This window comes from Tauraco erythrolophus, chromosome 7, assembly GCF_009769465.1.
Source record: "Tauraco erythrolophus isolate bTauEry1 chromosome 7, bTauEry1.pri, whole genome shotgun sequence".
Classification (NCBI taxonomy): Eukaryota; Metazoa; Chordata; class Aves; order Musophagiformes; family Musophagidae; genus Tauraco; species Tauraco erythrolophus.
The window spans coordinates 18268107-18292274 of NC_141471.1; the positions used below are offsets into that span (position 1 = coordinate 18268107).

The following is a 24168-nucleotide window of genomic DNA, read 5'->3' on the forward strand; positions in this document are numbered from 1 at the left end:
ATTTGGAGAAACATCACCAAATAAGGATGTTTCTGGCATAGTGGTGACTAAACCTAGCACCATTCAACAGTTTTGTCAGAGTTCTGGATGTGAATATGAAGTCACTCTTGAAAACCAGAAATGGCAAAGTATGTGCAATAACAGGATGGGCTCTCAAAGACAGATCTGAATTGCTTGGCAGGGTGTCTCCGTTCAGATCAAATGTGCTTACAATGCCCAGGTGCAAAATTAAGTAAATGAGAACACAAAATTCAGAACATTCCTGTACAATGGCGGGCTATCTTCTGGAAACAGTTACTCTAAAAACTTTAGAAGTTAGCATCCAAGCAACTGAACAGTTGCTCAGTGCTTCTGTGGCAAAGACAATGAATGCTCTTTGTTGTAATCAGGAGCAGTGAGTAGGTGTAGGGAAGTAAGGTTACCTTGTTATACAGCGCTGGTAAAACTGATTTGGAAGCAGTGAGTCTTGTTCTGGTGTCTGGATTTTCAAAACATATTGAAAAAAATTGAAGTCAGGCAAGCTCATTATTTTAACAGTAAAGATGGTTAGCCTTTAGATTTCCCATTTTTTGACATCTTTTAATCACGATGGAAGTCATGCCCCAGACAGATGCAAAGTATGTGTTAATCAACTGTTATAGTTATTTTGTGGTACATAAAAATAGGTGGTCGAAAACTTAATGACCTATATTATGAATGCAGTCAAACTAACTGGGCTAATATTCCTTTTTACCTTAAATCTTGATTTACATTTTTGAGAATGAAAAAATAATTCAGCAACCTTTTCCTGACACCTCTGTAGCTCTCACCGTTCCTGAAATGCCCTTTTCAGTTGTGGAAAGAATATAAAGGCAAGTTCCACACCCTGCCCTACTGTAATTGAGAAATTTTATGCTGAAGGTCTTATAGAGATCTTTTTCTTTTCTTCCATCACACAAGGTGAGATTGGACTCACAGATACCAAATTTATATGGTCTTACCATTGTCTAAAACAGCTGCCTTTGTATATGTACATTAAAAGTTTTAGCTAGATTAATCTGTGCATTATTGTATTATAAAAGTGGTCTGTTAAACACCTCAAAAATAAAAGCAAAAGAAAGACAAGCTTTGCTACACTTTCTTCTGTAATTCTCAGTTGTGACCCCTGAGTATCGTAATAGAGACATTACACATACGTTGCACAGAAGATGTTTTACTGGTAGTGTTGCAGTGATACTGTTTTATTTTCATCTAATTTGTGGATATAGATCTTATACCACCATATAGGAAGAGAGGTATATTTTAAACTAAATCTGTACTTAATTTCAAGCCTGAAAATTGATTGCTGATCTGCCAGTAGAGTTTATTTTGCATCCAACATATCAGATTTCAAATGGTATAACAACATGATGTAGATTTTATGTCAACTTAATGGAGAAGTAACTATTTCCGTGCATGTTAAAATCTGTGCTGTAAGTACTGCAAGACTTACTGTAATGATAACTTAAAGAAACAAAAAATAATTGTTGAAACCATCAGTAATAGTTCTTGTTTTGTAGAACTAATGCTTCTGCACATATGAAAAATATTTTATTTTGGTTTTACTTTAAAAACAGTTCAAGTATTGTGTGCATTTTCGAAGCTGAAAAAATAGAATGCATATATATATTCTATACAGTTCTATTTTTTATTTAATATAAGAGAATTAAAAGTTGTTTATTTTTTAAAACCTGGTCCATATTAAATGTCATATGCTAACCATTATATGTGTAAGATAAGTGAACTATGAATTACTTCACTGTAGGAGAAGCACTCCTCAAAAGAAGAGACACTGCTTGTCAGGTTAGCAATATACTTCTTACGTTTATGTAAAATAATAAAAAGACAAGTTTTCTCTTTAAACACCTGTTGCAAAATTTTTAGAATACAAAGCAAAGTAAATCTCAAAGTCTAAGCTATATGAAAAGACCACAAACTTCATAAAAGGACGGTTGTTGGTTCTTTAGAGCTACAGAATCTTCTGTGTAGTTTTGGAATCATATCTTATGGATTTTTTAAAAAACTGTTTAGACTTTGATATGTGTGAGTAAACTGATTTCTCTGGGGAAACGTTTGAGAAATTGCTACAATATTTTATTCCTTAGGACATATTTTACAAAAAGAGATCAACATATGTTCTTAAAGCTAGACATGTTTCATTTTCTTCTGAAGTCAGGATGATAACAATGATTAAAAAATCATAGGAGTCTTCCTTTAGGACACTATATGTTACAGATGTTAAAAAGTTACCTTTATATTTAACCAGTTTTCTGTGGGGAAATTCTGTGAATATGTGCTGTTACAAGAAACATAAGTAAAAAGAAGCACCATCCACTTTATTGATTAGCAGAAGTGTTTTGTCCGATGTAAGTTACTGATCTGAAACTTTAACAAGTGTTTTTCTCACACTCCTTTTGAATGTATTTTCTCACTTGTGATTTTTCTACTACATTTGTGGGATTTGTTAAAGGATGTTAGAGCATGTTAAAGACATTTTTACTATATTTGTCTTGCTGTTGCTCTTTATATTTAAGAAATACACTGCAAAAGTTCTGGTTTTGTTGGATCTACTTGTTTTATGTTAGCAAACACTACTCAGTTTTTCAATATTCTGTATTTCAGTATGATGTGTACAGTTAAGCAAAATATTTTCCTCTGGAAAAAGTTGGCTCAAAGTCCCCTACAGTTTCAAAAGTGTCATTTGAATGAGATGGACTTGGGCAGCATAGTTCAGATCTGGATGGGAGCCAAAGCTTCCCTGGAATTCAGAGGCATGTGGGAGGTGGAGACTATAGTTTGATTTACTAGGTGCTCTAAATTTTAACTTCCACATTAGCAACAGTTGGCATTGCCTGTGCACTCCAGCTTCTGTTGCAGCTACATGGTAGCTTAGCCCTCCTAATTTCTGTGCAGCTGGGTTCATACCTGATTTGATTAATAGTAAATCTATATTATAGGTTCAAAAGAATCCATTGTTATCATATGGTTTAACTTTCTGCATACCACAGGGTGTATTCTTTGATCTTTTTCTTGCTTTTAGTCTAGTAGCTGTGACTGAAATAGAGCTTATCTTTTAGAAAAACATTCAATCTTGACTGAAAAATTTCCACTGCTGGAAAACTTATCATCACGCTAAGTAATTTCTTCCAAAGGATAATTAAACACACAATGGAAAACTTACACTTTACTATTCGTCTAAATTTTAGTACCTTTAACTTCAAATCATCAAACCTTTGTGCTAAACTGTAGAGCTCTCTGTGATCATGTTTCTCTTCCTCATAGACTTGTTTATTCACTATGAATAAATCATGCCTTAATTTAATTTTTAATAACTGAATAATGCTTCTCATGTCTGTCTTAATGCAACTGTTTTCCAGGCCTACAGTCATTTTTATTTCTCTTCTCTGAATCATCTCCATATTTTCACTTTCTTTCTAGAACTGTAAAAAGGAAAATTAGACACAGAATTTCAGTAGTAGTTGTACAAGTGCCTAAAAAGAGGTAACACCTATGTTCCTATTCAGTTCTTTCACTTATAAATCCCTAAATTCATCCATTTAATCAAATGTTACACTGTAATCTCAAATTCATATTCAACATCCCAAATCTTTTTATATTCTCTGGATTCCAGGATAGAACTCCTACATTGAGCCATATCCTGTTTTCATTATTTGTAAGTGTGTGACCTTAAATTTAGACATAAAAGAAACTGTATTGGGCAGATCAAAAGATAATGTATCCCAATAACCTGACTGCTACAGCAGAGGAGACATGATAATTTGAATGAAAGTTTTCTGTGGTTAAAGCTCATCTTTTGCACACCAGGTGTCTTGACGTCTGGTTTCCACAAATGTAGGACACTTACAGTAGTGTGAAACTGTTCATATTCTACCAAGGCAGAAGAAACTCAGGACCATGAATGAATGCCCAGGCCAAAGTAAGAACAGGACAGACACACAGCTTTCTGACACTCTCCAGGTCCCTACCTGTTTTTATCTCGGAGTTGAAAATTGAATCAGATATTTATGCTTTTACTGGCCTTCAATGAAATCTTTCAGCTTTCACAGAATCCTTTCACAACTAGTTCCACTAGTTTGTTGCCTCATTTGAAGAACCAACTTCCTTTATTTGTTTTGAACCTGAATCTTATTATACCTCATTGTTAAAAGAGATTCTGTCTGTATTAAAAGAAACATTGGACAGTCAGTCCCTATCTATCCCACTCAATGCTATCCCTAACATTGTTGTCCTCTGTCATATCCCTTCAGGCATCCCTCTTCTAGACTGAAAAAACCTTGGATTCTCTTTGCTGCTCTTCTCTGAAACTTTTCCAGTGCTATAGTAACCTTCCTGAAACTGAGGCTGCAGAACTGCATGAAGTTTTTAAGGTGTATGTGATCCATGGATTTATATAGTGCCATTGTCTGTTCACTATTCTTTTCCAAATAAGTCCTAATATTCCATTTGTTTTTTATTGACATCTACCCTAACACCAAGGTATCATTTCTAATTTTTAGGTCAGCTAAAAACCTGCAATTTCATCTATGGAGTTAGGATTGTTTTTTCTGATGCGCATCACTTCTCATTTTCTTGTTTGCTATTTTATTGCCCTCTTAGTTTTACTAAGTTCTTTAGCAGTTTGTTACAACTGACGCTGAATCACAATATCAACAACAAACTTTGTCACATAACTAGTCCTTCCACTTTTCAGGGTATCTATGAGTGTTGAATTGCACAGCTTCAACACAGATCCATGGAAATCCACTAAATCACATCTTTTTATTGAACTGACTATTCGCTATTATCTCCAGTTTCCTATCCTTTAGTCATTCTTTTCACTCCAAATATAGTGGCTTAGTTTCTTTAAAAGGTATCAGGGAGGGACTTTGTCAAAATCTTTATGGAGTCCAATTAAACGTGTCAACTAGATCACCATTGCTGCAGGCTTGGTACGTTTTGTAAGGTAGGACTTCTCTTAACACATCCATGATGACTCCAAGTATATCATATTGCTGCAAGAATATCTTATGTGGACAGATGTCTGCTAATCCTGTTCTTTATTACAGTCTACCAGTTTGTCCAGCACAGATATTTGGCAAAAAGGCCTTAGATAACCCTGGAACTTAATAATAATCTAACATATTTCTTCTTTAGTAGTAGGTTTACTAGTAGAAGAGATTAAGTTTTATGTTAAATGCACTTTACACATTTGTTAATTATTTGCTTTATTTTAGGGAGGTAATCCAACAGCTACTGTAATCGCATTGTGTTCAATGAGAGATTATCTGACTCAAGAAGCTTGTCAGCTGGCCATCAGAGACCTTGGATGTCTTGAAGTGTTAATTAATTTACTTGATACGGAAGAAATTAAATGTCAGGTAAGTAGCTTTGTCAAATAGAGCAATGAATATGCCTTTCTATTACAATATTTTTTCAATTTTCAAAGTTATATAGGATAAAGAAAATAGATTTCTTTCTTTTCTAATTTCTGTATTTTTTGTATTTCAAGGATTTTTTGAAAAAAAAACAATTTCTTTGACTCAGTTTCCTTATTTTCTTCTGATTCAATTTAAAAGATACAATGTTTTAGATAACTCAGTATTTTAAATAATATTTATGTTTATGTATACTTTATGATGTTTAACTTCTATTATCTTCCATTATTTAGATTGGTTCTTTAAAAATCCTGAAGGAAATTAGTCAAAATACACTGATCAGACATGCAATTGCAGATCTTGAGGGCTTACAAATGATGGTGAACATACTGGACTCTCCAGATAAAGATTTAAAATGTTTGGCAGCTGAAACCATTGCTAACGTTGCTCGGTTTAAACAAGCACGCAGGACAGTACGGCAGCATGGAGGAATCAAGAAATTGGTAAGCAGACAGTAAGATTTGAACCCTTGTCATATGCATATTTTTGTCTAAAGAGTACATCATGTGTTGTATACATGGTTCTTGTGGTGCTGTTTACCATCATTAAAATGCAGTATAATAGCAATCTTCTCTGTAGATAATTTAAAAAATGCTTTTTTTAGGTTGGGCTGTTGGAATGTGTTTCAGTGGGATCAGCCAGTTTAACACTATACCAAGCAAAAGATGCTGAAATAGCACGCTGTGGAGCTTTGGCACTCTGGAGCTGCAGCAAAAGCACCAAAAATAAAGAAGCAATCCGTAAAGCTGGTGGCATTCCATTATTAGCTAGATGGCTCAAATGTTCACAAGCAAACATCTTGACTCCAGTAGTGGGAACGCTACAAGAATGTGCCTCAGAAGTAAGTAAGCACATATAGCCAAGTTATTTCTAATTATGAAAAAAAATGACTAGTAAAAGGAAGCTTGTCTAGAGCTACTAGACTAAAAGTTTGACTGTCACTTAAACCAGGGCAGTTATCCCATCAGGAAGTAGATGCTTTGTGTGGTCAAAGTGTTTTTGAGAACATCACAGCTTGTAACGAAGTAAAGGCCACACATTTTTTATTTAAAGGGCTAGGAATCATTTCTGAAACAAAATATATACAAATGAAATCCTTAGTCGGTTTCATTTTTTTCTCTTTTTTTTTCATCATACTTAACCAATTTGGCAACTTAAGATGCTATATTCTGGGTAATCAGTACATTTAAATTCTACAAAGCTGACCTGCAGGTGTGGCCAAGAAATACCAATGCAGTGCAGGGCAGTGGAGTTTACAATGTCCTTGTGAATTGGGTAAGACGGTGTCTGATTGATTGTAAAAAGAAGAAAGGGATATATGTGATTTTTCTACAGATTTCCTTGGCAGGTTTCACAGCTTTGAGTATATTCAGTTTTTAAATTTGCTTAAAAGTATTCTTTACCATTGCCATATAAGATGAGTTGTTATTTCTCCATTTGTGGAATCATATTTGAAGTTAAGATGCATTGTACTCAAGGTCAAAAATATACATAAGTTCCCTTGGTGAATCTGAGACATGGAAGACAGGATTTTTCAAAAGATTTTACATTATAAAAAACTTTGTATTTTCAAAATTATCTTCCTGAACTACACAGGTTTATGCATATTCCACAAGACAGCAACCTGGCAGATTTTAGCTTCAGTAAGTCTATATTGAGAAGGGGAAGTTTTTGAGGGTTTCTTATCTAGCCAAATTTGGAAATAACACTAAATGCATCTCTTACACAGATGTTTCCCTTCTGTTAAATGGTCCCCTGTTACAATGCCTGTGGGTTAAAATTTGGAAGAAAAGATCACTAAAAAATTTCATTCTAAGAACATGTTTTTCTAACCTTATTCTAGGAATAGATCTGTTGTTTCAGCTGCTGGCTCTTGATGAAAGGAGTGGGTACTTCTTGATCCCATTCTGAAGCATCTTTCTGTTCCTTGGCTCTGAGCAGGGAGTCTGAACACCTTTAAGAATAGTCTGAATTCAGTTTAAGCCATGTGGCTGCAAAATAGGCATTGCAGCACCTGGTTTTACAGGTGATCTGAAGAGAACTGCAGAGAATTTATGTATTTGATTAACCTTGAGAGCATCAATAGTATTTTCAAGGCAATGCAGATGACTTGTGCTTAAAATAAAGGACAAGGCTTCTCAAAATCAAAGACTAGAATTGTTGCACTGTATTGTTATTGTGACTAGTGTTAGTAACTGTTAATATACAGGATCTAAAGGATGCAGTTTTATCTTTTTAGCCAAGTTACAGACTTGCAATAAGGACAGAAGGAATGATTGAGAACCTAGTGAAAAATCTGAGCAGTGAACATGAGGAACTTCAGATGCATAGTGCAAGTGCCATATTTAAGGTAATCGTATTATTATAATCAGTAGATCAGAGCCAGAATTAGTCCTTTGCTTTCATGTTGTTGTCAGTTTTAGTATTTTTTAGTTATATTATTTCTTTAATGTGTAAGAAATTACGTTATTAAAATATTGATGGTCTTTGGATAATTCCCATGGGGCTATTTTAGGTGCATATTTAATATTGTATTTAAGTTCTTACTTGATTTTCTTGTGTGCAAGCCTTAACGTGCCCAGGTAACCAACAGGGAGAGGCGGGGCACTATGCAAAGAACTGCTTTGGGTTTTTATGTTTGTTTGCCCACAAGGTGAACAATGTGGCAGTATAAGCACTGCTGCGGATACAGTAGCAGCTAACTGTCAGGCTTTTCAGTGAGTTTTTAGCATATTCAGATACTTTAACAAAATATTTATGTTTTCTTCTGTATTAATTTTTACTAGTTATAACATAATACACCTAGCTTTTAAAAACATAATTTTATGGATTTTGCATAATATATATTTTTTGTATAGTGTGCAGAAGATAAAGAAACACGTGACCTGGTTAGACAGTATGGAGGTCTACAACCACTATCTGTTCTGCTCGGTAACTCTGAAAACAAACAACTTTTAGCAGCTGTGACAGGAGCAATCTGGAAATGCGCCATCAGTGGAGAAAATGTGTCAAAGTAACTATTTAATTTTACACATATCTGTTACATTATTCTGTTTTGATTTTATGGACCTCTATAGTTTTCAAAGTTGTTATGTCATGATTCTTCAAAACCATATTTTATAATCAGTTAGACTCTCAACTTAGGTTTTATAGTACTGTAAAAATTGCCACCTAAATCATCAGAGCACAGTGAAAACAGTGTTAAGTTCCTAGAACCTTAAGAGTCAATGGGGACAATCAGTACCTCTAAAGAATCGTTACGATACAGGACACTGAGTCAGGAGGTGTACTAGCACATACTAAACATTTGACATGTGAGTATACCTGATAACCCAACTCCTCTCTGTAGCTTACAAACCAGAATCACTGCTGCATGGTAGAGAGAGTAGTTAGCACACTTAGCTTTAACCTTCTAAGTCGAGAGAGACAGAGAGCAAATTATGTCATTCTAGGGTACATATCTAATACGCATTAGGTCCACCTACTGAAATATACTTGAAATAATTAGCTAGATGCCTCTCATTGACTACAGAAAGGCCTCTGTTGCTCACCAGCCTGGGCTGCAGCACCAAAGACGCTGTTGCATCTTCTGCAGCCAGGAGGAAATGGCCTGCCTCTTGTAGGCAGGATCGGTACCTTGAGTTGATTAGTTAATTACTTCATTATATTCAACTCAGTCCAGCTGGCTAATAATGATCAGATGCCATAATTCCCCCCTTCTGTTTTACAATTTTTTGTTGTTTTCATGAAGGCTTTAAGGTGAGCAGAGACCCAATCCATTCATTCAACTCCAGCACGCTTCCCTCCCGCGAATACCACGTCGGGGCTTGCAGCTTTACCTTCTTCACCAAAGGACTCTCGCTTGGGCTCCCGGCTCTGGCTCTTTCAGCTCAGGCTCTCAGCTCCGGCGAGGGAGTCGGGGCTTCTTAGGGTCTCACAGATGTATCACACCTGGGTCACCAGTTGTTGCTCACCAGCCTGGGCTGCAGCACCAAGGACACTGGTGCATCTTCCACAGCCAGGAGGAAATGGCCTGCCTCTTGTAGGCAGGGTCTGTACCTTGAGTTGATTGGTTAATTAGTTCATTATATTCAACTCAGTCCAGCTGGCTAATAATGATCAGATGCCATAGGCCTCAGAAAAGTAGCTTTGTCTGAACACCCAGCTTCTAAATAAGTGGAGTTAACTGATAAGAGTCCTACCATAGGTACCTGTAGCCTCTCAATATCAGAGTCCTGCATGATTATCTGAGAATGTGACAGCAGGAGTTATCACCCTCCACATTTCATGGAACAGCTTAATGATTGAGAATATTCGACCTTCTCATCTGAAATTCATTTTTCTGATTCATGCACCTTACCTCAAATAAAGCCTGTTCCACTGGAGTATGTGCTAGGCTTCTTGCTGAAGTTATGCTGATCTGTACAAAGGAATGTAAGATTCATAGGCTGGAAGGAGTATCAGTAAGAGATAACCTCTTCCTGCAGCCCTAATTTTAATGTACTTTGCTGGACAAGCAGATATGATGGATAACTGCTGGATAGAAATCAGAAAGAATTCCAGTAATAAGGGTTTACAGTATGGCTTTTTGCTGTCCTAAATTAATTCCCAAACTGTTGATATACAGAGCTGTGGTCTTTACATAGTCTACTGCTGTCCTACTGCTTTTTCCATTCTAGGGTATCTGCACAGAGACATCCTTGGTTCTGGATCAGTCAGTGATGAGATAGACTGAACGGCTCGCTCTATACCAGTAAACTAAACAGAGCCTCAGGCACTATGTTATGATTATCCATGCTGTTTAACTGCTAGTGCAGTCCCTTACACAGTTTGGCCTGTGCCAGCAAGTGAGTGCTCTACCAGACAATGCCCAGACACTCCCTGGCAACAGGCAACAGATTGTTTCCATTAGGGAGAATGGGTGAGGCCACCCTGAGTTGTGAGGCTAAGAGATTTTAGCCATATGGATGCTATGTAGTGCTTCTTGTCCTCAGGGCTAGAGAATGAGCCATCGCCTGTTTTATTTATTAGTATAGCTGTAGCCAATAATTCTGTCCAAATGCAAACAGATTTTTGCTGGGCTACTCACATATCTTTGCCAAGTGCCTGATGCTCCTCAAAGGTTACTAGCCAAGCACAGCTCCAGACTTGAGCTGAACTCGTGTATGATGTAGTGCTGAGTTTGAAGCAGTAAACCTGTCCAAACTCATGATGGGAGGATACTACAGAGCGGGAAGGGAGGATACTCTGCAAACACATAACTAGATCTGGACGGATGAGCTTGAGTCTGCCTTGAAGCTAGAACTAACAAACACTGCTGGTCCCTGCAGGGCTACTTAATTATCCTCCAACTACACCACAGTGTTTTCTATACCTGAAGTACATTGTTGGGATGTGCTGACTCAGCAATGAACTGATCTCGGTGCCTGGGCCAGACTAGCTCAGATCTGTTTGCGTGCAAGCAGCCATACTGCTTCTGGACACAAGATGGCTCGAGCCAACAGCTCTGTCAGAGTGTAGCCTGCCCATGGCAGAGCCAGCTCATATCGTTCCATCAGTGAAGTACTTGATATGCAACACAGATAAAGTAGCTAGAGAAAATCAGGGGGGGTTAAAAATTCTTTGCTAGCTTTCTTGCTTTTCTTTTCATGCTGTTGAGGTTTTTTTTCTCTTGAAAAAGAATTATAGAGATACTTCCAAATTATAGTGAATAAAGAGGGGAAGATTGATCCTTAAGCAAAGGCTTGAATCAAGAAAATTGAAAGTTTCTCATTTCTCAGTTACTTTAATTGTTATACTCATAAACCAACTAGGAAAGATTAGCTTTTATTGAAACTGTTCTAGTTCTTCCATCAAAATCTCAAAAATACTTTTTTTTTTATATGAAAGAAAAGCCGTATGTACAACTGATTCCTGGAAAATACAGAGTATTTGCAGCTCAAATAGACATTTCCAGAAGCTAGGAGCCATGGGGGAAGCAAAAATGAGAACTCTGTACCCTCAGAGAACTTCGCTCTTTAAGGAAGGAATGATGTATATTTACACAAAGGTATAAATCAAAGCGTAATTATTATATAATATACTGGTTAGATCCAGCTTGATATACCAAGTGGAATTGTCAAGGCGTATCACAGAAAATGTATGAAAGGTAGAGACACTATTTGTTAAGCATTTTCTGAACAAAATGAACTTAGAAGACAACTCCAGTACAGAGGAGTAAAGCCCTGATCTGAAAGATGAACTTCTGAGGTTTAACATGCATCTGTTCGTAGGATGGTATCTCCAGGATTTTTAAAAACATCTTTTGATTTTCAGTACCAAAAGTGCTATGATTAATGAGGGAAGTATTAATATAGTAGTCAACTCAAATTTCTGTCAATTTATTACTTGATTTCAAAATGGAATTTATCATAGTACAATTGAAATGGACTAGAACTATAGGTCTGACCTTAGGAAAATGCATTTATTAGGCCTGAACTAAGTGTAGAACTGGTCAGAGCAAACTCTAAAGGCTAATATTTAGTGAAAAGTAAGGGTGATCCTTTGGTACAGAGAGGTGGAAGAGAGTCTCATACGCTACTACTCTAGCTATTGTTAGCATGGCAGGAAAAAGTACTGGAAGTTAGGATGCCACAGTACTTGCCAGTCTTCCAGTATGTTTTCAGCTGTTCATAGATGTTGCATTGGGATGTCAAGTTTTAAAAAACTCTCAAACTACTCTGCAGATTCCTAGATAGCCAAAAAGGTAGGTGAGAAATTATGCCATATGTCACACTTTCAAGAACTGATTGAAGTGGTTTACCTGTATTGTGATTTCTTCAACAAGATTCTTTACATACAGAAATTAAACATTGTACTTCAATCATAATTATCCTTTAATTATAAAATTAAACTTATAACAGTAACATACTGAAAATAACAACTCTGATTTTATTTCTATATTTTAGATTTCGGGAATATAAAGTCGTAGAAGCTTTGGTAGGACTGCTTACTGACCAGCCTGAAGAAGTTCTTGTAAATGTTGTCGGAGCACTGGGAGAATGTTGCCAAGAGCCAAGAAATCGATCTATTATCTGTAAATGTGGTGGAATACCACCTCTAGTGAAGTTACTTACTGGAACTGATCAGGCACTACTTGTGAATGTCACCAAAGCAGTAGGAGCTTGTGCAACAGAACCTGAAAATATGATGTAAGCTATTCATATTCATAGCATTTTAAAAATTGAAAAAAAAAATTGGCACAAACATAGTCAATTCTAATCTGACTTAAAAGGATATTTTACTTTTTGTTTTCCACAGGGCTGTGTGAGTTAGTTACATCCTGCTGTAAAATGTGCTATATATTAAAAAAAAAATCATTAAGGAAATATATAGAATGTAAAGCTTTTGCATTTTGGGGAAAATCAGACAAACCTTTAATAAATTGATTTTTATTAAAGTTAAAATTCTAAGTTACAGAACATCATTTTAAATGTACCTGTTTTGCCTTCTCCTTTTACATCTGTTCTCAAATCATAAATGACAGCCTAAATTAGAGAAAGTAATTCTAAAAAGAAATGTGCATATTTACTATCGTGAAAAATAATTTGAAAATTTGTGAAGTAGAGTATTATTTGTATTTTATCTGTTTTGTCCCTCTCCATCATTCCTTTATGAACTCAAGACTTTTTTTGGGCCCTTTTCTCTCCTCTTATGCCTTTGCAAAACCAAAGAGAAAGACTGTCTTTTTGTTGAGAGAGTTGCTGCTCTCTTTGGTTTTGTGATGCAGATTTGTACAGCTTACAAAGATCCTTGAGTTTTATGATTAAGTGTTCCGTTTAAATGTTGAGGTCGGATTTACTGTGCTGACTGTTCCCTTACAGGGATATTTACCTCAAGATTCTTAGCATATTTCCATCTTTATATGTAAGGAAGGTCAGAAAGAGAGTTTTATTAAGCTCCTCCTGTTCTTATTTGCATAATTCACTTGATATTCATATAGCAGTGCAGAGAATTCTTTTCCTGAATAGGACTTTTGTTTTCATGCTTTGGCTGTCACCCAGTGGCAAAAGGCTAGATGGTACACAACTGTAAACATGGGTTGTATGAACAGTTAGCCATGTAGCATGAAAGTACAAATAAATGAAATCACTTTCACGGCTTATCTCACTAAAAATTAGCCTCTACAGTAATGTATTAGCCTAACAGAGTTAACATTGTACATCAAATGAGAATTTTAAATGCCAGTAAATATAAATTGATATTGATAAAAGCTCAGACATACTCCAGTACTCGGGACTGTCACTTGTACTATCCAGTATGGATAGCTTCATCCTGGGATGTGGTCAGTATAAGCACAAAAAATAACACAACTTGTTGCTAAAATTGTGGAAGAATGAAGTCCATTTTGTTTTTAAGAAGGAGAGAGTACAGGGTTTTTGGGACAAAAGAGTTTGCAAAGAGTGGACAAAGGAATCAAATGTTGAATTTGGTTCTTACGAAAAAATTCTCTATTGAAGGTTCTCAAGTTTTAAAAAGTTTTTAAAAATATTTTAAAACTTTAACAAGTAAGCAAGGTCTTAGATCAAAAGTAGAATATACTTTTTACTACTACAAAAGACCTGTTACACAGGAATTATTATTATTCGCAAGAGTGTGATGTGCACCTGATGTATTGTGCTAGTTAGACTTGTAGTACTAGAATAGATAATGCTTCTGTCATTTCCCAAGGCACGAGTCATCCAGGTGTGGATACATTTGATACCAGTCCAGCAAAATATTTAAAAACAATGCATAGTTAAAACGTGGACACCAGTGCAACTACTCACATGTTTAAATCATTTGCTTGATTGAGTGCTCTGCTTCTCACAGGGTTAAGAGTACTTAAGAGCACCACCCTCCAAAAAAAAAAGGGACGTCCATTCCTCTCCCTTCTTCTCCTTTTTGACTAGTCTAATAGGAATTGAAATTTTAACCCCTCATCCAAACTGCTCTCCTCCTTTTTGGGAGGATGAAGACATGAAGGATACATAGTCTGTAGAATAACTTTGTTCCATATACAGAATTTGAGACTAAACCAGTAAGTAGCCTTGTTGGAAACTACTGTTGAGTTCATTCTCTTTCTGTAAACATTTTCTGAAGTTCTTAACCAAAAGGACCCATCTTAACAAGAATGTGAAGATGTGCCAAGATTGTCTTCTAGAAAGCAAAGCCACTTATAGCCTGTAAGTATATACAGGTGATGAGAACTTCCTACTGCAGGTTGATACTTAGCTGTTTCTGGTCTTCCTGGTTCAGCTGGCTGGATTGCTATTACAATTCTTATTTCATAATCCCTTATTCCTCAGAATGGCTTGACAGGTTCTAGGAGATCAGTTGTTCTCTACTATTAGCTTTTCTGCTGACAATTTTGGCTGCTAGGTCTTGAGGCTTGTTTTCTTTGTCATCTAGTACAGACAAGCACTGTTGAAAGAGTTACTTTTTTAGTCTGGCACTAGAGAAGCTTTGAAAACTGTGGTGATTTTCCTAGATTCTGCTATCGTTGACTTTCATATGTACTAGAAACCGAGAATAAAGCAGGAAAATTTAAAGTGAGTATCAAGCCTTCATAAGGATTGGGAATTTTTGGATACATTCTTACATTTCATTAGCTGCATGTGTGTTTACCAAAGTGTGGCTTAGAGACTAAATATTCTGTTGAGCAGTCTTCTATTTTGAATGTGGTTATACTTGCAGCAGTAGATATGTGGAAACTGTACAGATCAAGAGTGGACCTCATGTAGTTTCTGTGAATGATTCAAGGGTATGCAGTAAAGAGGATGGGATCAATATAAGAAATAAAATATAATTATGGATTATAAAAAAAACTGAGAGTGTTCTGTGAAGCAGTGCAGTTAACTTCTGAGGGAAATATTGTATGTTTATCTTATGATCCGTGGAGGAAGCTTACACTGAAAAAGAGAGACTAGTAGATAGGCATAGGTAAATCTACAGCTTCTGTGTCTTTTTAATATATTTTATCTCTGCTGTGTTTTGTAGTCGACACTTTAACTTCTACAACTACTGAGTGGAAGGTACAATAGTGTTACTTTTCTGCACCGAGCCTTTACTTTAAGGCAACTTCAAGCAATTAAGTGACTCTTGCTGACTCTCTTGAGCTATGTAACATAAAGAACAGCAGCCAGCATCTCTCACAGCAAAAAATAAGTTGACTTGTCTTAAAGAAAGCATAACTATGCGACCGAACTTAATATTATGTGGACAGCCTAAAGCTGTTCTCCATATTCTGCTGCACAGCCATTGACAGAGATGCTGCTGCACATCTTTTATGTATATTTGTATTTTTTAGAAAATTTTAACAAGTTATTATTTTTCTCTTACTAAAAGCAGAGGACTAGTGCTTATTCTTTAACTGCCACTAGATTTTCATTTGCCCTTTTAATTTGAAAACCCATTGACTTCATCTCTCGCATTCAAAACTGAGGGTTTAGAATCTTATAAACTAAAATATACAATTATTTTAGCCAAACAGATGGAGTTTGAGTCATTGGTATATAATACTATTTACCAAAGCAGTCTGAAGCAGCTAGTGAAAGTTTTAAGAAACATGCTAAATTGTGGTTTCAAAAAAGATGAGATTACATTCTGTCAGAATTAAACTCTATAATCTTACCAGTGAGCACAACACAGAGTCAGTATAACTTTGTTTATTTACATTTGTATTTGTGGTCTAAATTGGCAGGCAATTAAACTAGAGTTCTCAAAAGTTCTGGCAAATAACAGAGAAAGATGATAAATATGACAAACAGATGTCTAAGCTGTGTGTATGTATATGTGTTTAAGCAATTCATGTTGAAATTTCTACTGGAAGTGTTCAATATTAAGTTTGAATTGGGAAGAGAAATACTATTTCAGATTAACAGCTTTGCTAGTTTCAGATATATATAAAAAAGCAAAGTAAATTTCTGTAATTGTGACCCACGTCTTGCACAGACATCTCATGATGTTCAATGATATAATGATATTAGGAAGAAATTCTTCAGTACGAGAGTGGTAAGACTTTGGAATAAATTGCCCAGAGAAGTTGTGGATGGCCCCTCTCTGGAGGTGTTCAAGGCCAGGTTGGACGGAGCCTTGAGTAGCCTGATCTAGTTGAGAGGCGTCCCTGCCCATGACAGGGAGGTTAGATTAGATGATCTCTGAGGTCCCTTCCAGCCTATGCCATTCTATGATATCAAGATTCTTAAATGAAATAATGTGAAAAGTCTTTATTGAACCACTGTTGACTGTAAACAGCCAACAAAAGTAATTCAAAAAAATTGTCTTGTTAAATTATCTGCACTGGTCAAACAGCAAATACCAGTTCACTGTCACCTAGACATTCCAGTAACCTCTGAATGGGTTTAGTTGCATTAAAATTATTTGCATTAAAATTATTATGGTGTATATACAATAAGACATATTGTATATACACTATACCTCAGCTGTTCTATGTGGAAACCAGGAAGATTTTTGCTCAGACACCTTACAGTTGCCTTTTTTAGGAGTGATGTCGGCTGCATACCCTTTCACCTCTGTTCTAATCATGTCTGGCTGGCACAGGAGTGCATCATAGGAGTGCCTCTTCACTCCAGCTATTTCTAGCTGCCAATACAACTACTTTTGGTTATTTTGAGGAGCAGAATAATCTACACTTTTTTCTAAATTATGTCAGTGATCAAATAAGAACAGTCTATGACAAGGCACAATGCTTTGAATCACAAGAGGCCATCTTGATCCAAATCTAGTGTGAGATGCCTCTGCTATGTTATGATATAAAGCCACACTAGTTCAGAATCTGGCCTTTTGCTTCTAAACTCTGCATATTTATAAATTGTTATGTGCTTATAGTGAAGCACCTGATGGCAATTACCTATAATAAAGTTTACATTTCTACTTTGGGTGACTTTCATGCCTGTTAAGATTTTGACTATTAATAATGTTTTGTACACTAGATACATTACATACGTGCAGTTCAGTGATTCTATAAAACAGTTAAATATTTGATCTTTAAAATATTAAATATTAATATTTTTTATATTAACTAAGTACCATATTATTTCAGCTTTTATGAGATTCTTTCATCTTTCAAAGAAAATGTTCTGCGTCTTTATTAAAAGACTTGTCCTTTAACAGTCCTATGAGTGGTTGCTTAATCCAGATTTAACTGTAGTTTAATTTTATCATCATAATGTCAACAAATTATTATGGAATATATCATTTAAGTGACTGTAACCACAGAGTGACTAATGTACTACATATGGATGAACACAGAATCGAATACCAACCAAAATAAATTTTAAGGTATGTTTGCTTGTATTTACTGTGGTAAGTAGTGTTATTTCGGCATCCTGCTAATAACGTTATAATAAATTTTTGGAAGAAAATTAGATACAAAAGCAAATCAGAATATTGTTTAGCGTTATGCCATCAGAGTTGAAATTTTCAGGATTACGGGTCTATTTTCCGATCTTTGTTTATTTGTAAGGAAACGTAAATGTGCTTTTTTGTCCACTTCAAAAAGGAATTTTCACATAGAAAGGAAACAAATGTCTAAGTACTTTTATAGAGGAAACATTTTTCAGGGCCGTTTATTTTAGTGGTCCCTTTGCTTTTATAGCAGATATACTCATTTAAAACCCAGTTTCTTCCTCTGCTACATTGTTCAGTGAAACCATAGAAAGATAAAAAATTGAACTGTTTAGCAATGCTTTCTTGGCATTTTGCTAATTGGCAAATATATGTTCTCAGCAAGGTGAAAATAAAAGGGTTTATGCTTGTATGGTGATTACACGACCATAATTCTTCCAGTATGAGAATTTAAGAGCATCGTTCTTGTATGTAGGGTTCTTTTCATTTGAGTTAATCTAGTGTAACTGAGAGAAAGCAGTAATCAGTGATGAACAATGTAGTTTGGAAATTTGTTTGTTTAGTCCGTGCTGGTTTTTAGTTTGATTTTCTACATGTTGAATGGACAGAGGACTACACTTTCAGATATTTTGAGCTGTTCTATTGGGTCTAAGACAACTGGTCTTTCTGATCTTCAAGCAAAAGTCAAAACTCTTGTTTAGAAAATGAACCGTAGAGTGAGGCTAGTTTAGCTTGAAAAGAGAAGACAGGAAAACTGAAAAGAGAATGAAAGTAAACTTCAAATTGAAAAGGAAGCTTTCAAAAAATAGAAAGGAAAGATAAATCAGCCTAGAGGTTGTTTTTTTTAAGTGTGGTGGAAAAATCTGAGCTCAGTGTTTGGGTTCTATCTCTTGATTTTTATAAACTGATTGGAGCTGGGTCATTTATATTTAGCCCCTCTTGGGAGGAAGTACCTCATGTTGGTAAATAGTCAGTACTCTGTTTGACTAGAAGAAAGATTCATGGGTTTTTTTTAATTAATTCCAATATAGGAAAAAATTCCTTGTGCTTTCTGAAATGACAGGAAAGTAATGTTAAAATGCCTTAAAAGTGTTAAGAGTTTGGAGGGATTTAAAAGCTTATTTTGAAGCTTCTACTTAACTCATCATTACTATGTGGACATGTATATGTAATTCTGTAGTTCATGATCATGCTGGTTTATTTTGCTGCATTAAGACTTATGAATTTGTCCTTTGAATGATGATTTTCTTACAGTTGATTTGGAGCTGAGTATGTGAAATAAGCTGTATTAAAATTAGCAGATCTTAAAAAACTTGTAGCATCTCAGCCTAACCATAGCTTTGGTCAAGAAGTATTATTTTGTAAAACATAATTGTTTAATGAGTTTTCATAAAAGTGTTATGAATAAAATCCTTGGTTATTTTAGACAGAGTTCATGTCTTTAATTATTTTTTCTGCTTCAAATGATTTTAGGATTACATACAAAGCTGATTTTATAATTAGTTTAAAAATTTCCTGGCAAACCTATGTATAGTGAACACAAATGAGATGTTTTTAAATTTCTCTTGTATTTACTATTAAAGAGGTAGACTGATTTTATACAATTGAATTTTTACTTTTGAGGTTAGACTATGAAGGTGTACTTAGTTTTCTTTATCTTCAGCTCATCTGCTTTGGGTTTAGCATATCTTTTTGAAAAAAGGCATGTTTGTAAAGGCAATTAAGTTTTGTTTGACCTTCCTTCCAGTTTAAGGTATTCACTGGACCCTAATGTGAACTTACAATCCCCAAGCCTGATTGATATGTAAACATAACACAGATGGTGTAGAGATGATTCTGATGATAATTCATTTTTCAGCTAGTCACGAAGATTCTTTGATTACAGCGTGTTTAAGTAATTATAACATAGTGTTCAGTGTTAGTCTTGTTGGTAAGGAACACATGGGAAACAAGTTACACGTTATTCATGCCCAACAAAGGATGCACTGTGGTGTGACCATTTTAATTTCTAATGCTAGATTAGAAACATAGTATTTTAAAATATGTCATAGAGTAAGGTAAATATATTAAGCATAGACTGAATAAAATATTAAGTACATAGTTTTGGGCATAAATATTTGTTTTGGAAAGTATTTGTTACTATATGAAAGAAGCCAGTATGCTTGAATTCAGATTTCACTTTGCATGCAGATCATTAAAAAGTCACATGCTTGTTTTCATGTTTATATGAGTTCAGGTTATAACGTAGTTTACTTTACTTTATCTTCTGTAAGCATTTTGAATGACAGTGCTGAGAAAAAAGTAAATAACATTAGTGAGATGTAGTTAGAAATCATATTCTGTCTTTACACCATTTGTTCACACCCATCTGCTATAGTAAGCAAAGTTTACTGAGTATGTTGTTGGCAATTAACTGACAATAAAGCACAACCACTTACATAAATCAGAACGGTATATTAAAGAAAATCATATCAATATTTTTTTCTAGCAGTGTCCCAAACAAACTGGTATAATTTAAAATTTCACCTTGTCTACTAAATTAATTTTATCTTTTTTTTGGTGTCTTTCTGCAATAGGATAATTGACCATCTAGATGGAGTTCGTTTGTTATGGTCATTGTTGAAAAATCCTAATCCAGATGTTCAAGCAAGTGCAGCTTGGGCTATTTGTCCTTGCGTTGAAAGTGCTAAGGTAAGAAAGTGTTTAAAGTAGTAGTTTTGTTATATATATTACTCACATATAATTTTTATATTTGGTTGATTTCCAGCAATACTTTGCTGTTTGCTTCTTACACTATTCTGATAACTGCTTAAAAAAATTGATGTGAAAATAGTGAATAGTCCTCCATTTGGCGCTCATTATAACGCTCTGTTTTGCCTTTACAGTGCTTACTGTATTTGGAAAATTTATTTTTATAACTTATCAGGACCTAAACTTACCATTCCCAAATAAAGCGTACTGAAAATATCACAATGCTGAAAACAGAAAGCTTCTACTCACAAGCTATGAATAGCACAGGTAGTTGTAGTTGTTCTCCACTATGAAGTACTTCAGCTATGTTCTCAAGAGACCATCATTTGGTTTCAGAGCATATTTCAGACTTGGTGCCAATGTAATCCTTAGATTTTCTGCTCAGACTGCCAATAAGAAGTGGCAGTTGTGAACAGTGGTTGTTGTGCAAGTCAGTTGTGCACAGAAGACTGCGCTGTTCATTTATTTCATGTCAGTTTCCAAATAGAGATAATATGTTGAATATAAGCTCTAAGACATCTTCAGTGAATACTTACCACTGACCTGTGGTAAAATAAATGGGGAAGGTTATGTTTCCCATTAGAAATTTCCTAGAATACTAAGTAGACTTTTAGCTTTTAATCCTTGTACAGTAATATCTTCCTTTTCTGATTTACCTCCATATTTAATGCAACTTTTGCATCTTTTCTCTATGTCGTGGTTTTAGGCTGATCCAGCAACTAAAACTCACACAGTCTCTCCTTCTCCAGTAAAGTAGAGAGGAGAAAAAAAAAAATAAAGGGACTGAGGGTTGAGACAAGAACAGAGGGATCACCCACCAACCATGGTCCCAGGCAAAACAGACTGGGCTTTCTTAAAGCAAAACAGTTTATTAATGGTTACTTAGAAGGACAAAGGGAAACAAAACCAGTTACTCGAGAGGACAGAAAGAAACAAAACCAGATCTTAAAACTGACACCTTCCCCCTCCCCTTTCCTTTTCCTCCCGGCTCTACCTCCTCCCCCCAGCAGCACAAGAGGCAGGGACTGGGGGAGTGCAGGTCAGTTCATTCCGTGCTGTTACTGCTGCTTCTTTCTTAAAGGAGGAGGAGTCCTTACACCCTTTTCCCCTGCTCCAGTGGATCCCCTACCCACGAGGAAAAATCCACAAACTTCTCCAGCGTGAGTCCAGCCCACTGGAAACAATCCTTCCCCACAGATTGCTCCAGTGTGGGCTTTACCACAGTCTCGGATACTTAGGGAGTTGTAGCCACTCGCTCCGGCGTGGGTCGTCACGCAGACTCCAGATGCCTCTCTGCCTTGTCGTGTGTCCCAACATGACCATCCTCAGGCTCAGGCATCTTCCTTCCACGGGCCGCGAGTGGGTCTCTGCTCCACCGAGGCCGTCCTGGTTGCAGGGGGGCCGCCTGCTATCTCACCACCAGCCGCAGGGGAAACTCGGCTCCGGCACACCTCCTCCCGCTCCCTCCTCACTGACCTGGTGTCGATGCAGCTGTTTCTCTCAGATCTCAGTCCTCTCCAGGTGAACTCAGCCCAGTGGGCACCCCGAGAGCGGGGTGCCCCTGGAGTTCCCCACCTGGCTCCGCCGCCGCCATTCTCCGTGGGCAGCGCCGGCCCAACGCAGGCAGCCGCCCAGCCGGGAGCCAGGGAGCGGGGGCAGTGCCCTCCTCCCTTCTCTTCCCACTCCTGGGCAAAGCACCTCTTTCGGTTCCTTTGTCCCGACTTAAATAGGGCAATTCGCAGAGGCGCCCTATTGGCTCAACCCCGAGGGGGATGGGAGTCTGATCTGGTGGCCCAAACCAAGCCTAACCCAGTTCCAAAACCAGGGAGGTGACAGGGACCAAAACCCCTCTCCTGCCACCAGAACCCCCACCCCCTCCACATCAAACCATGACACTCTACTACACCACAAATATATATCCTTCTACATATCATTTGAGATCCTGACTATGTAAAGAATGGAAATTCCTTCAGAGTTCTAGAAGATATCCTTAGCATCCTTTGCAGGCAGTGTTTTCTGTTTGAAATTGAGCACTGTATGGTTGCTATTGATTTATACAGATGGATGGATGTAGATACATACATATGGGTGGAAGCATTGTAAGAACAGTTGGTCTTGATTTTTATGACTTAAGCAGTTTCTATTTCTTCACAATTATTTCTACAATGATGGTTTATGCTGGTTATTCTGAATTATCTTTCCATCTTTTTTTTAAATGTACACTCTAGTGTAATAAAATTTTTTGTTATCTAATGGTGGGTGTATACGTCTCCTCTGTCAAGATATGACTATACCTGCGCTCTCTTGAACAATATTGCTATAACTGAATATTTAAATATTACTGAGATAATATTTATTATGTGTGAGAGTCTGTGACATGTAATGCCAGAGTAGAACTGCACATTACTAGAGCTTCCACTAAAAGCACTTTTTTTGGAAACTAAGGGAACAGAGAACAGCTACTGAAATCATAGACTACATGATTTTTTTTTCTTGTTTTTTTTTATCCCGGAGTATTTGATGAGCATGAGCTATGTACATCCTTAGTGTAGCTATCCTCCTTTCATCTCTCTTGGCTGCCTGCCCAAACGCTAATCTGTGACCCCACAAAGAGTTCTTTGTGTAAGACTGAGGCAGAGTGGCACACTGAAACAAACCTACCAAGAATACCCTTTCCTCTGGCACTGAATGGAAAGAAATATATATAAAGCAGCGATTATAGCCACACTGTGGAAGTGCAGTAATTATTTCTATCTAAACAATATGCCAAGAAGCACACTTTGGTTTATGCAGTGCTTAATTCAAAAGCAATAATAAGTATATGACTTTAAAAGGATTATGTGCATTCTGGCTTTTCCAAGCCTGCATATGGGACTGCAAACTGTGTTTCAAATTGCTGTGACCTTGGAATCTGGATTTTTTTTCTTTTTGCATTCTTTCGTGGAAGCTGTAGTGGTTCTTTTCTGTAGTGGGGGGGTTCATGATGAAATAGAACTTGTTAAGAGTATCAGAAACAAATTTTTCTAACGATGTAGTGCAGCATCCATTTTCTGCACAGACATTTTCTGTACATCCAACTTAAAGGTCATTTTCTAAGATATTTATAAAATGTTAGAAGCTAGTCTATCATACTTCTCTCTCATGCACTCACTCTTACCTTTATCTGCTTAAGATTGGAAAATCTACTATTTCTGTTTTACCGTTAGGGGTATAAGAGTCACAAATGGACAAGACCTGAATTCTCAAGCTGTTTAGGTGCTAGCCACATTTGAACTTTTGGATCTAACTAGTTTGCTTGCTGTTAGACAGGAATTTAATTGCGAAAGGTGTAGAATCCACGTTCCTGTAGCCCTAGATTATATATGTTGACAGTTACATTATGATAGCCGGTTCAGAGTACTTCCCATAGAATAGAATTGTATCGGTATGATATAAGCTAAGTGATACTGTTTGTTACAGCAGTATGATATAAGTCAGTGATATTTGGTCTGTGACAGACCCAAGACTTTTTAAATAGAGGATATATATTGTACACTGTGGTACACAAACTGTTTCAGCTCTGACAGCCATAATATTG

At 36.3% G+C, this 24168-nt stretch overlaps 1 protein-coding gene across 1 annotated transcript in view; it reads left to right on the forward strand.

Annotated features, from left to right (window-relative positions):
* Positions 1-24168, forward strand: part of ODAD2 (outer dynein arm docking complex subunit 2) — an 80047-nt gene that overhangs the window by 14537 nt on the left and 41342 nt on the right. The window contains exons 2-8 of the mRNA XM_086615037.1: positions 5253-5396; positions 5687-5896; positions 6058-6294; positions 7693-7803; positions 8312-8466; positions 12401-12643; positions 20417-20531. Of these exons, the coding sequence (XP_086471163.1) occupies positions 5292-5396; positions 5687-5896; positions 6058-6294; positions 7693-7803; positions 8312-8466; positions 12401-12643; positions 20417-20531 (1176 nt within the window). The 5' untranslated portion in view covers positions 5253-5291. The remainder of the gene's footprint in view (positions 1-5252; positions 5397-5686; positions 5897-6057; positions 6295-7692; positions 7804-8311; positions 8467-12400; positions 12644-20416; positions 20532-24168) is intronic.